Source organism: Metopolophium dirhodum, chromosome 5, assembly GCF_019925205.1.
Source record: "Metopolophium dirhodum isolate CAU chromosome 5, ASM1992520v1, whole genome shotgun sequence".
Lineage (NCBI taxonomy): Eukaryota > Metazoa > Arthropoda > Insecta > Hemiptera > Aphididae > Metopolophium > Metopolophium dirhodum.
This window is the reverse complement of record NC_083564.1, coordinates 38,836,835-38,849,323: the sequence shown is the minus strand read 5'-3', so window position 1 is coordinate 38,849,323 and position 12,489 is coordinate 38,836,835. Positions and strand designations below refer to the sequence as shown.

Sequence of the window (12,489 nt, the reverse complement as noted above, 5' to 3'; positions counted from 1 at the left end):
TGTGTTCAGCAGTTGGTTTCGGCTCGCATGAACCATAAACATAGGTTCCGCAGCTATCGCTGGTATATATGCCTATGCTACGAGCTCCATGATGCCTTACACATTTTTACAATGGCTAGGCCAAATGGGAATAGTCCGGTCAAGCCCTGGGAAATCCCCTCACATAGTGAATTTTGCAGTTTTGAAATTTTGCAGCACAACAGTGTTCGAAGTATTCTCGGACCGGTCTAAGCTAGCCATCCTAGACATTCAAGTCTAATGATCTACATGGACTTCTTAGACGTAAATTAAACTGTGGCTTTATAACCTTTATAAGCTTCACTTCCAATTTTAAGATAAACAAATTAATTTAAAGAAAACTAAGTATAATATTATTGTAATAAGTTACTTTTTGTATAAACTATAAACATTAAGCAATAGTTCTTAGAAATTTAGTTATAAACTCAATTTTATATACTTGAACATATTATGAGTTATTATTTGGAATAATAAAAAATTCATAAAATATATTTAATAACCCATGGACTCATAGACACATGAAATCACTATTGGTTTTCTAACTGACGATTTTTTATGCTCGTAAAATTAAATTTTAAAGAATACTATTAACATAGCGTTATGGCTTCTTATTTTGGCATATTTTATTTTCAAACAAGTTATCACCATTGGGGTACACAAGTTTTATTTTAATATAATAAATTTCTATTATAGGTATTGTTGTATAAAAGCAATAATACATTTTTTATTATCCTTATAAGATTTATAAAATGTCATACCTAAGTCAATTATAGTAAATCTGTAGATAAACATATATTATTCGTGTTGAATACCAATTTGGGTTTCTTCCAGTAACTAATGTTTTATTAATTTTGAAAATTATTATATTCGACTTAGTCCAGTAATTGAGGGTCATTCCAAATCAGTGTGATCTCTTCATAATAATAATCTATACCGTTTACTTATTTTACTTGTACATAATGCTGTGAATACTATGAATAAAACTATTCTTAAATAAAAGTAATGGTTATACCATGTTTATTGTTTATGTAATTAGACAGAAATGAATAAAATGTGATGGATAATTTCTTAGATTCCCCTCTTAAGACGTTCGATTTTGATCAATTTGACAATTTAATCAAAAAACTTAATTATGCAGGGATTATGGAGATTACATGTATTTATAAGACATTTAAAAAATAACTGATTGCAAATTATAGGTAAGTAGTAGTCACCGTAAAAAAAATATAAACATTTCTTTTTTTTTTAAGTTACCTACTTAGATAGGTATAATTTGAAGTATAGCTTTATATATTAATCAATTGGGTACCCAAAATATTAGAAATATTATATTTAATTTTGCTTTACAGAACTTGAATTGTATTCAACTCTCTTCATAGTTAGTATTAATTTATTACTATAGTAAAAGTTAAGATAAAAATCAAGTGTAATTATTTTAAAAAAGCTAATTAAAATGATACACTTACTTTATTTTAAAAGGAATTATACTATCTCCTCGGGAAATGTGTAAAAACATATAACTACTTATAAAAGTGATTTTTACGATGTGTCCGAATAATATTCAGGACTATTTTTATTAATATGTTATAGAAATCAAGTGAAATTAACATATTATAAATATTGATTATTTTTCATACTCTTGGTTAAAAACAGCTTATTACTTTTTATAAAAAGTTGAAAGAACTAAAAATAATAATAAAAATAAATTAATTTAATAATTATTTGTTTCTTTCTGTTTTAGATCTTTATACATTATTGCATCCAATCGTCAATAATAACAGATAGAAATGCTTTGAATTTCGGGTAAGTTGCAAATGCATAGACACTATATTTTGTATTTAAATCGAAACTGTACGTGTTGGGAATGCTTGAATCTGTCAATGACCAACGTACAAAATAAAATTAAGAAAACTGATCAAAAATTAATGTTTATGTATTAAAACAATAGATACTAAATACTAATTTTCAATGAGAATAAAGAAGACACGAATCGTTTTCACACAAACTTCACTTTTTATATAAGTCAATTCTATGTATTTCAGTGTCAATGTTGCCATCTTCTGTAGAGAAAATCTAATTAGATTTTATTTATTCTTTTTAAAACCTTCTATACAAGACAGTAGTTGTCTTTTGACAAGTTAACATTTCAAACTTTTTTAAAATATAGGCACTTTTAGTTTATTTTAGTATTTAAAGCCACTTAAAATGCTTATTTATTTTTATTATCATGCCATATTTTTTGATTAGTATACAATGATGCAATTGTGAATACTTAAAAATCAAAAAAAATTTGTCACCTAGGTATGTTTAAAACAATTAATGTTCTACTTATTCTTATTCTTCTTTTTATTATTATTATCCTAATAAAGAATAACAAGTGTAAAAGTTAAATATACAAATGACTATTTTATTTGAATTATATCTTCACAAATTATTTTCCAATTAAATATAATTTTTTATCTTGTTCTAATACATTTAGCCAATAACTTGTAATAACTTGCCAATAACTAGTCAAGGATATAAATTGAAAATATAATGTCTTATACAAAGTACAATAATTTGTATTCGTGAACAAATTCAATTAATACTGTCTTAATTATTATTTTATTATGATGTATTAATATTATAATCAATATTAATAGTATAGGTAACTAATGTATTAATAAATAATTAATAACGGAACAACATAATATATATTTGTGTTTCGTAACGTGGATATTATAAATTCGATATTCAATTAATATGTAACATTAAGTGTATTAAGATTTGTTACTTTATACAATGACCTTACAATAAAATATTATAATAGAATAATGGGAGTATAAAAGAATATAATATATTTAATGCACAAAAAACTATAGAAGTTAGGTAGAATTTAAAATTAAAAAAGAATATTATACGCTATACAGTCTGGACAGAGAGACTGGTTAGGTTAGGTTAACCTAACCTAACCAATTGGGCACTCGTCAAGCTTCGTTCACCTCGGGGCAAACCAGTGTTGTAATATAATATTATGCTTTTATAGTTAAAAATAAATAATCGAAATCAAACATTTTCATTTAGTTCTGAGAAGTATACCTAATAATAGATGTTATGATTATTTTTAACCACTGAACGAAGCTCTTTAATTAGATATTAATTTGTTTGTTATGACTTATGAATAAATGGGCTTTACCCTCTCAATAAAAATACAACTTTACAAGTAAGCACACAATTATATAATATATCACTATAACATTCCCATAACATAATATGTATCAATATATAGATAATATTGATATGGTAGGTACAGTGCAATTTTAATACAATATAATTTGAAAGGTGAAGAAAGGGTTAACATTGGCAATGCCCAATATGCGCTTACTGTAGATTCATTCAATATAATTTAGTTTGTAGTGGATATAGTGTAGTGAAAAATTGGAAACGATATCTGACTGACCGCTGATAAACTTTGAAATGCATTAAAGGCAAGATATGAAATCTTTGCTCGTCATTTTCAACTTTATTAAACTATGAATACTAAGTCAACTACATTATTTAGTTCTGAATGGTTTTGGAAAATAAGGACTTCAAATGGGATCGGTATCTAACTTAAATTACATTGAAGAACAATAGCTGGTTTGTTTTAGGTACTTTGGTTATAAATTATAATATGGGATAAGGCGCTTTCCTAAAAAAATTACCATACCATCACGGTAACACCAATAACGAGCTATTCAATATTATTATTAAAACAACATTTTTACTATCATTATTCAACGTAATAATAGTTAGGTATTATGCGAGTATACTACACATTCAAATCATCGCGTAACGTGCTCATAAGTTGTTACGAATATTTTATGTTCCGACTTAATGTACAACGCGTTAAGTTTATGTAGCCGTATCTATCTTATAATATATCATATGTGTAATTGTTAATTGCGTATAATACTGATGTGTTGGACTGTCAGCTACGATATGTTTGGTGCTTTAAGCATGTTCCTGTGTAATTCATATAATTCATTCTTAAAATAAGTATATGATGTGTGAAAAGTAAAACTATCCCTCTATTACTTTCAAAAGAGTAACTTTTGTACGAGTTACAATATTCAGACATGATATTATATTATTATAAAGTTGTATAATAATAGTAGGTAGGTAGGTAGGTACAACGCATAGGAGGGTGCAACGTATTTTAACGAATAATAAACTGAGTCGTGATAATATAATATTATAAAAACCAACAATGTTAGTATTGAGGAGCAAAGTTCTTATTCAATAAACGAGTTTTCGTCCTTCTGGTAATCGTTCATATTTTATTTAAACGCACACCAGTTTTTATAGTTCATTATCAACGAGCAGCACGCACAATAGTAAACATTATAAATTATAATAACAGCGATACCTTAGATGTACCTACCTAATATTTTATACACAATCCCCACAGAGTTTCACAAAAACGGTTGTTTCTATCAAAAACATAATATATAAAAAAAAAAAAGAAAAGAAAATTATCATATTTGTAAGATAAATGTCAGATACGGACTTTTTTAATTAGGTCCATGATTTTTTCGATTGATTGGGTGGCAAACAGCGACGTATTATATCGGATCATTTATGCAATTAAGTAGTGCCTAAACATTGTGGTCAGAGCTCAATATTTTGGTTGTAAACATGATTATAATCATGAGCCACTCTGGAGGATTTTGTATATTTTAAACAATCGAGCTTATATACTTACTACATATTACCCAAAATATGCTAATCAATTGTATATACTATTAAGTCATTGATTGCGCAAAAGCGTAAATTTCCGTCCAAAACATCTTACATTTGTTTAGGGTAAAATAATATAAAAGCACGATGTAGCGTGTTTGATGTAATAATATAATATGGTAGATTAATGTAAATCACAGAAGATTATAATATCGTAATAAGTAGGTAAAAGATAAAACGAGACGAACTCTAACAGTATTTACGTTGTGCACAATAATATTAGTCGTATTAGAGACAGTTCTTTCTGAATATCGGAAATTATTTTCTAATAGATATTTAAAAAAAGTTATACATTTTTGTAAAATATTAAAATAAATTTCAATATAATATCATACATAAGCATTTAACAATAACAATATACAGTGTCAAACTCATGAAATGTTATTCGTATGAGCAATAATTTTTTTTATTTAATTTTCTCAATAATTATAATCTGTAAAACAATATGTACAAACACATTTTTCAAACAAAATTATACAATAGAAGTTGAATAGTTCATATTAAAGAAAAACCTACCAGTGGAATGTATACCTACACACTTAAAAACAAAAAGGTACGTATGGTGGAATTTACAACTAGCCGTAGCGTCCTATTCATCAGTATGAGTGAAAGTGTGAAGACGGTTAGGCGCTATAGATTGGCTCGTGGTAGTTGGTGGCGTTGGAGTGATGGTAGTAGGTATATTCCGTGATATTATAAAATAGTGCTGGACGACGGTTTATTAAAAAAAAACATAATATATATTACAAAAGATTATGATGAAAGTATTATACACGAAACGATGATGTCCGGACGACGACGAGATGACGATGTACAGCAGACGGTGCCATTATCAGTATTGGTACGGTTTGTACGAATGATGGATTGGCTCGTGGTAGCTAGTGGCGAGAGGTGCTTCGTAATGGTGGTGAGCGGGAGCTTCGATTTTCTTCACTTCGGCGTTGAAACCGTGTTCGTGGTCGGCGGTGTAGGTGACCACCCTGGTGGAACCGTCGGCTTCCAGGAGGCTGTACGAGCCTTTGACGTTTCCGTGTCCATCGTTCGACTCGTGATGGCTCTTGATGTCGTGGGTGTGCGGGTCGTTCACGGCGTACTCGAAGTGGTACGGTGTAGGTGCGTGGGCGTAGTGGCCGTCGTCGTAGTGGTTCGTCTCGAAACCGTTGTGCTCGATGACCGATGGTGGGTAGGCGAGTGCCAGGTGCCCGAACAGAGCAGCGAACACGATCAACTGCAAACAATATTTTTTAAATTCCACATCGTAATCGTTTCAGACATTTCGTATACTACACGACAGACGGTGATCTGGTCCTCTGGTCCGAGGGAACCGATAATCATACTATTATTTTTGGGGGGAAATCTTAAGCACTCAGTCCTCGAGTAACACAACCAGGACCAGGTACCAGGACCAGGTACCCAAATTATTTTTATGGTGGTAACAGTTTTCGTTAAATAGTTAGTTTTATAATTATTATTGATTGTTCAAAACATAAGGATATGTGCACAACATTCTGATGATATTATTATATGGACGAAAGCGTGGATTGCATAATACATTTTATACTAAACTAAAATAATCAATAGTATATATTTTTGAATTGTAAAATTTATCGTTGACGTCAACAGTGAATATTTTTGAGTTATATTACATATCTAGTATACAGTAAATTTATCTTTAATTTATCCAATTATATTATGTCTACATATTGTAATATAAAACAATTGTCTAAAATCAAGATGTTTACGGTATTTTTCTAAAAAATAAAAATAGTTTTTTATTAAATCATAAAATCTTACCTTAGCAGCCATTTTCAAAATGTTGGTGAATATAGACTTTAATGTAGTATACTATGGAGCGTGTGTTTTCATTCGTAATGAAAAGAGAACTGATGAATATTTGAAATTTGTTTGAGGTATTTATACCTACTTTTTGTAAGCCCCTACTATAGGTATTAGGTAGGTACTATTATTATTTACCTATAGTTAAATTACCTAATATGGACTAAGATTGGACCAGTTACATCAGTTAATTAAAAAAAAACAACAGATCTAATATCTAGCAAGACTCATCTTCCTATTTATGTTGCACATAATTATATGTGTTATTTTGTATGCTGTAATTTAAAGTACAACATTCGTCCGTGAATTCACTAATAAAAAAAGTGATGTGTTTTTATTAATAAAAATGTCACAAGGAATATTAAGAGCGTTTAATTCAAATGAAAAATATTTGAACATTTCCATTTTTAACGATTTAGTATAAAATTTACGATAACAAAGGCGTACCTACAAGTAATTTGATAACATAATACATATCTGTAACAGATTCCGACTCTTACATAATTGGATTACCTATTTAGTTCATATTACAGAATAGCTTAATTTTTGGACCACTTTTTTTTGTACAATCGTGTATACCTACTACACTCGTTATGGTAGGTATGTTATTAATGAAATTGTCATGTTATTAAATACATTTAAATAGATAAAATGCATCTATAATTACACTATACTATACTTATTATTATTATAGTCATAATAATAATATATGCTAGATTTTAACATAAATGAAACAAAGCCCAACAGGTTTTTAATGAAGTTTAAACGAAAGTTATTTTTCTTTTATAAAAGAAGAATACTATTTTTAAAGAATTGTTCAAATATAGGATATCATAATATATTATTATACGTAATGTGATATGCTATCAATTGGAAAGTATATTAATGAAAATCATAAGACATAATTTATTAAATGATTTTTATTTAATCGGAAGGTATAGATTATTCTTATTATTTATCTAATTCATTGTAATTGGAAATGATTAAAATTACTAAAACATTCGGATTCTCTACATTATTAAACTGGTAAACAACTTATAATAGATGTACAACGTAATATTTCAATAGCTCATAAAATACATTTAATATGTATAAGTTTTTTATTTAAAGTGAAAACGAATTCGTTATGAAGGTAACTTTGAAGTAGCCTCGATTGTGATGATATTATTATACAGAAAAAGTTGGTATGTACATTCATATCTGTTATTTTAATTGATTATTTACCACAATATTTATAATGTTAGTAGTTGTAATAAAAACAAAAGCTAATGTTGTTAAATAACTGTCGTTTATTTATTATTATTTTTATTTTATCAAATTTTCCTTTTATGTTATTATAAGTCATAGAATAATAACACTAACTTTATCAATCGTTATTTGAACTACATTTCAAAATTATTGTTAAGACATTGAATTGGTACGAGTTGGTTTTCACTAGGGCTAGATATTTATAGGCAGTGTTCGGATTAGATAAGTATTTTTTTATCTAGATAAAGATAAAGATAATGGAACTCAAATGTATCTAGATAGATATAAAAGATAACGTAACTCAAATTTATCTAGATAAAGATAAAGATGAATACTTTTTTATCTAGATAAAACAAAATTTTAATGGGTTTTATATTTAGGTATATTTTAGTTGGGCACTAGGAACATAATAACAATAACTAGTATTTAGTTCAATATTTCTCCATAATTAATAATTGTTTACTACTTCTATTGTACTAGATTTTTTGTAGAGTTGTTTTATTAAATATTGTTTCTAAATCAATAAAAGCAACTTGTTATTGTAAGTAAATGGGCCGATGGCTTATTTGTTGATATTCAATGTTTAAAATAAAAATAATCTGCTTTATTTTGCTCGTATGCATAGTTAAGTATGTGTCACATAAAATATGTTCAACTATGCCTTATGTGTCATATACATTTATTATGCATATGGACATGAATGTTGTTTTAAAAGTACTCATGAAAATAATATGTTGCACATTTTCACCAAAAGAAAATACTCAAAATGCTCCACTTTCAAAAAAAATGATCAAAAACATATTTCAATGCATCTTATTTGTATGCTTGATGACTTGAATTGTTGGATGCTCGGAGATAGGAACATATCACAGATATCTCAAGGACGGATCATCATTCACAGCTGGTTATCAAGACAAGTTATGTAAGCTTATGTAGCACTTATTTGGACGTTACAAATTATGAGGTTTACCTACGTAATAATATTATTAATAATATATTTTTTAGAATTAGAGAAAAACACAGTGTTTATTAAAAATGGCAAAAATAATATATATTCATACAATAGCATAATTATTATAATATACAAAACAATGATGCAAGTCTCTAAAACTAGGCTTGCTGCATACTATTATGACATGTCATCATAAAAATATTGAAACAAAATAATATTCTCAGTTTGACGAAATCATTTCATGATCGTTGGGTTTGGGAAATATGGCACCTTATGCTCGGCCAAGTCAAATGTGTGTTCTGTAGACGAGGGTTTATGCTGCGGTTGGATTTTCTTGACTTCGGCTCTGAAGCCGTGGACGTCATCAGCCGTGTACTCCACTACACGAATGGAACCGTCTGGTTCGACTAGACTGTACGTCCCCTTGACCGTGCCATGTCCGTCACTAACTTCGTTGTGGCTTTTCTCGTCACCGGTCACCGGGTCGTGAACGGCGTACTTGAAGTGATAAGAATTTGAAACTTGCGAATGATGTTGGTGTTCGTCGTGTTCGTCGAAATCATTCAAAGACGGAAATGACGCTGCGAGACTTGATAATGTCATGACCACGGAAAATATGATGTAAAGCTGAAATTTAAAAATACAAATTTAACTTCCAACTGGCTGTAATAATTCCGAAATTTTTTTACTGACAGATTTATTTTAAAAAAACTGAGGTTTGATATCTAATTTATAAGTGTATTAGTTATATATATATTTAATTAACTTTTACTCACATTAATAACCATTGTGATTTCTTGGAGTCAGCGTTTCACTATTTTTATTTATTATTTTTGTTCGTGAAACACTGAATGACAATATTGACAATGACTGTTATTGCAAGCTGCTTGTAGGTACTAGCTATTTATGTGGTTTACCTGTTGTAAATATACACGAATCCCTACCTAGTCGAAGAAGATTTCACTCGTATGAGAATGATATAGGTACCTACAATTAACACCTGTAATGGATCTGTGCTATCTAAAGCGGAAATATCTAGTGAAAAAAATAAATTAATAATAATTATTATACTTGTAGTCTATAATATAGTCGGTGTAATAGTTTATAAGGATTAAACACGTCATCACGAGTTTGAACATCAAATGGTAAATTAACAGTGAATGTATGTTCTATATCCTGTAGGTTAGGTTAGCTAAACAAGTGTAATCGAGTAGCGGAACAGTTAGAACTAAAACTTAAATACAAATTAATTTCATTGCTTGTATAATGTGTACCTAAGTGTAACACATATTCAGTGCGTGGTATTTGATAATAATTCGTTTTAATAAAAGGTAATAATACTCGTATGTACTACTGTACGAGGCACATAAACTGTAACATTTTATTTTATGCAACATAAATATTGTGATTTGCTTTCCAATGAAATTGTAAACGTAATCATGATGTTAATCAGATTTGATCAAAACTGTGATAGACTGAAAATCAAATTAAATATTATGTTTCAATTGTGAAATTATTCAATAACGGATATTATTTCTAAAATAAAATTAGTTTTGTAGTTTTGTCAGAAAAACTAGAATATTTTCGAATCCTATTTATCATGTACAAAATTGAATAGAATATAATAATAATATATTTTACGTTAAATTGTCCGATTGTTCTTTATCAAAGAATAAATAAACATTTCATAAATGTTGAAAATTACATTAATTATGTATTTTACAAGACCAACTTTTTGGTAAGAAATAATTAATAATTAATATATTTACCATTCGGGAAAAATACCGGCTACCATGATTAGTAAATAATTTAAGAATTAATATACTCATGTCAGCAAATTCCCATAAAAAATATTTTGAAAAAAGTTACTATAATACGTACCAAATTCATTTAATCAAAAAAATATCGATACATCAAAAATTCTAAAAAGTAAACTACTTGACTTAGATAAATGTTTTTACCATAAAAATTGTTCTTATAATCAGATTCACAAATTGGCTATTTTGAATATATCCAAAAAAATTTAAATCACATTTTCAATGTTAAAAAATAAAAATAATTTGTTTGCATAATATATGTTTAGCTATAAATAAGTGACTATAAATTATTGTATATAAAAAAACATTTTAAATAGTGATTAGAACAAAAGTTATTCCAAAAGTCAGTTCTATATGTTACACCCTGTATAGGATATTATACTAATAATACCATACGGCATACACGATCACACAGACTTTCGGAAACTTAGAACTCATAAGTGAACACCAACTGACAAGTGATTCGTATATCGTAATTAGGTTTTTGTCCGAATTAGATGTGGGCACAGGAGTGTTTATATTAGTAAATACTCGCGATACTATTGTCGTAGCGCTGAGTCGCTGCTGAACGTGATAACTGATAATAATATAACCGACCACAACGACCGGGTTTTGTAGAAACATTGGGAAATAACGATTAATGTTCTAAATATATTTGAATTCGATAAAATTACAACTGTCAAGTTCATTGTTTCATTCATTATACTCTTGATACCCTCATGTCTGATGATAAACTGTTTTTGGTTTTTTTTTTTTTGTAAGCAGACGTTTTGATACATAAACACATAAATTATTAAAGGGTGCTAATTTTAAAATTGGGGGTGCTAATACGCCCTAAGCACCCCCCTCCCCCTATTTGCGCCTATGATTATACAAACATTTTTATAAAAGTGGACAGGTGTCTCTCTGCTATACAAGTGGCTTGTGGGTTCCTGTAATGTAATGGATGTTGTTTAATTTGAATTCAATGATATACTATCATTGAATACGGAAAACGATTCCGAGCGAAGACGGTCAGTCAGCTTGTGGCTATGATATTACAAAGTATATTTGATGATATTATTGTGAATAAAGCAATTTATTTACCTATTTACATGGAATCTCGTTTTAAATTTTCTATCCTTAGCTATAAAAGTTGAACATTTTGTAAACTTTTAACTACAAAAAAATTTTTAAAATTCAAACTTTAAATGCAAGTAAAAAAAAATTGTGCCAATATATTTTTAATATTTTTTTCACTGCTATTGTAACAATATAACAAGAGCCTTGTACTACATTTCTACGTTTTTTAACCTAAAAAATACAATTTTATTGATATTTATAGAAAAAAAATACTAAAAAAAATGAAAATGTCCGTAAATAGCTGAAAACGAGTCAGCATATTTTGACAATATCAAGTATAGGAATTTATAAAATAAACATAAGGTGTAAATTTCTTAGACATCTTAGATTAACCTCAATGGTAAAAATGTATTATATTTGACATTCTTATTAAAACTGAGTAAATAACAAAAAACTGTTTAAAATATACAGTATGTATACTATTGTAATTATCAATTTATTTTTATATATATTTCAGATATTTTTATAACTAATACCTATTGTATGAAATAATTTTAATGTATAGGTATGTATAGTATAGATTTCTTTCTCTTATTTATATTAATTTGTTAAAATTATTTTAATTTCAACTAAATATTTCAATGTATACGTGATTATAATTAAACGTTGTATAAGTGAGTATCATTATTCGAAGTAGGTACTCAGATTGGAACAATGATACATGAGTTCTGAATACATCACAGTCCATAAAAAACTTCTTGATTTTTTTTTTTATTGTTATAAACATACTAAAATAAT

General features: G+C 28.0%; 3 protein-coding genes across 5 annotated transcripts in view; 1 reads left to right on the top strand and 2 right to left on the bottom strand.

Annotated features, from left to right (window-relative positions):
* Positions 1 to 12,489, top strand: part of LOC132944552 (Kv channel-interacting protein 1-like) — a 482,905-nt gene that overhangs the window by 59,565 nt on the left and 410,851 nt on the right. For 2 of the 3 annotated variants that reach the window (XM_061013983.1, XM_061013981.1), the window contains exon 2: positions 1,760 to 1,821. The exons of the other annotated variant lie outside the window; for it this stretch is intronic. The gene's annotated coding sequence lies outside the window, so the exon portion shown is untranslated. The remainder of the gene's footprint in view (positions 1 to 1,759; positions 1,822 to 12,489) is intronic. 3 annotated transcript variants of the gene reach the window in all.
* Positions 5,135 to 6,724, bottom strand: LOC132944578 (cuticle protein 19-like). Its single transcript, XM_061014012.1, has 2 exons — positions 6,571 to 6,724; positions 5,135 to 6,004 (listed from the first exon to the last, which is right to left on the bottom strand). Exons 1-2 carry the CDS (start codon positions 6,580 to 6,582, stop codon positions 5,609 to 5,611), a joined length of 408 nt encoding a protein of 135 aa, XP_060869995.1. The 5' UTR covers positions 6,583 to 6,724; the 3' UTR covers positions 5,135 to 5,608.
* Positions 8,891 to 9,701, bottom strand: LOC132944580 (larval cuticle protein A2B-like). The gene is made up of 2 exons (XM_061014015.1): positions 9,589 to 9,701; positions 8,891 to 9,439 (listed from the first exon to the last, which is right to left on the bottom strand). Exons 1-2 carry the CDS (start codon positions 9,598 to 9,600, stop codon positions 9,047 to 9,049), a joined length of 405 nt encoding a protein of 134 aa, XP_060869998.1. The 5' UTR covers positions 9,601 to 9,701; the 3' UTR covers positions 8,891 to 9,046.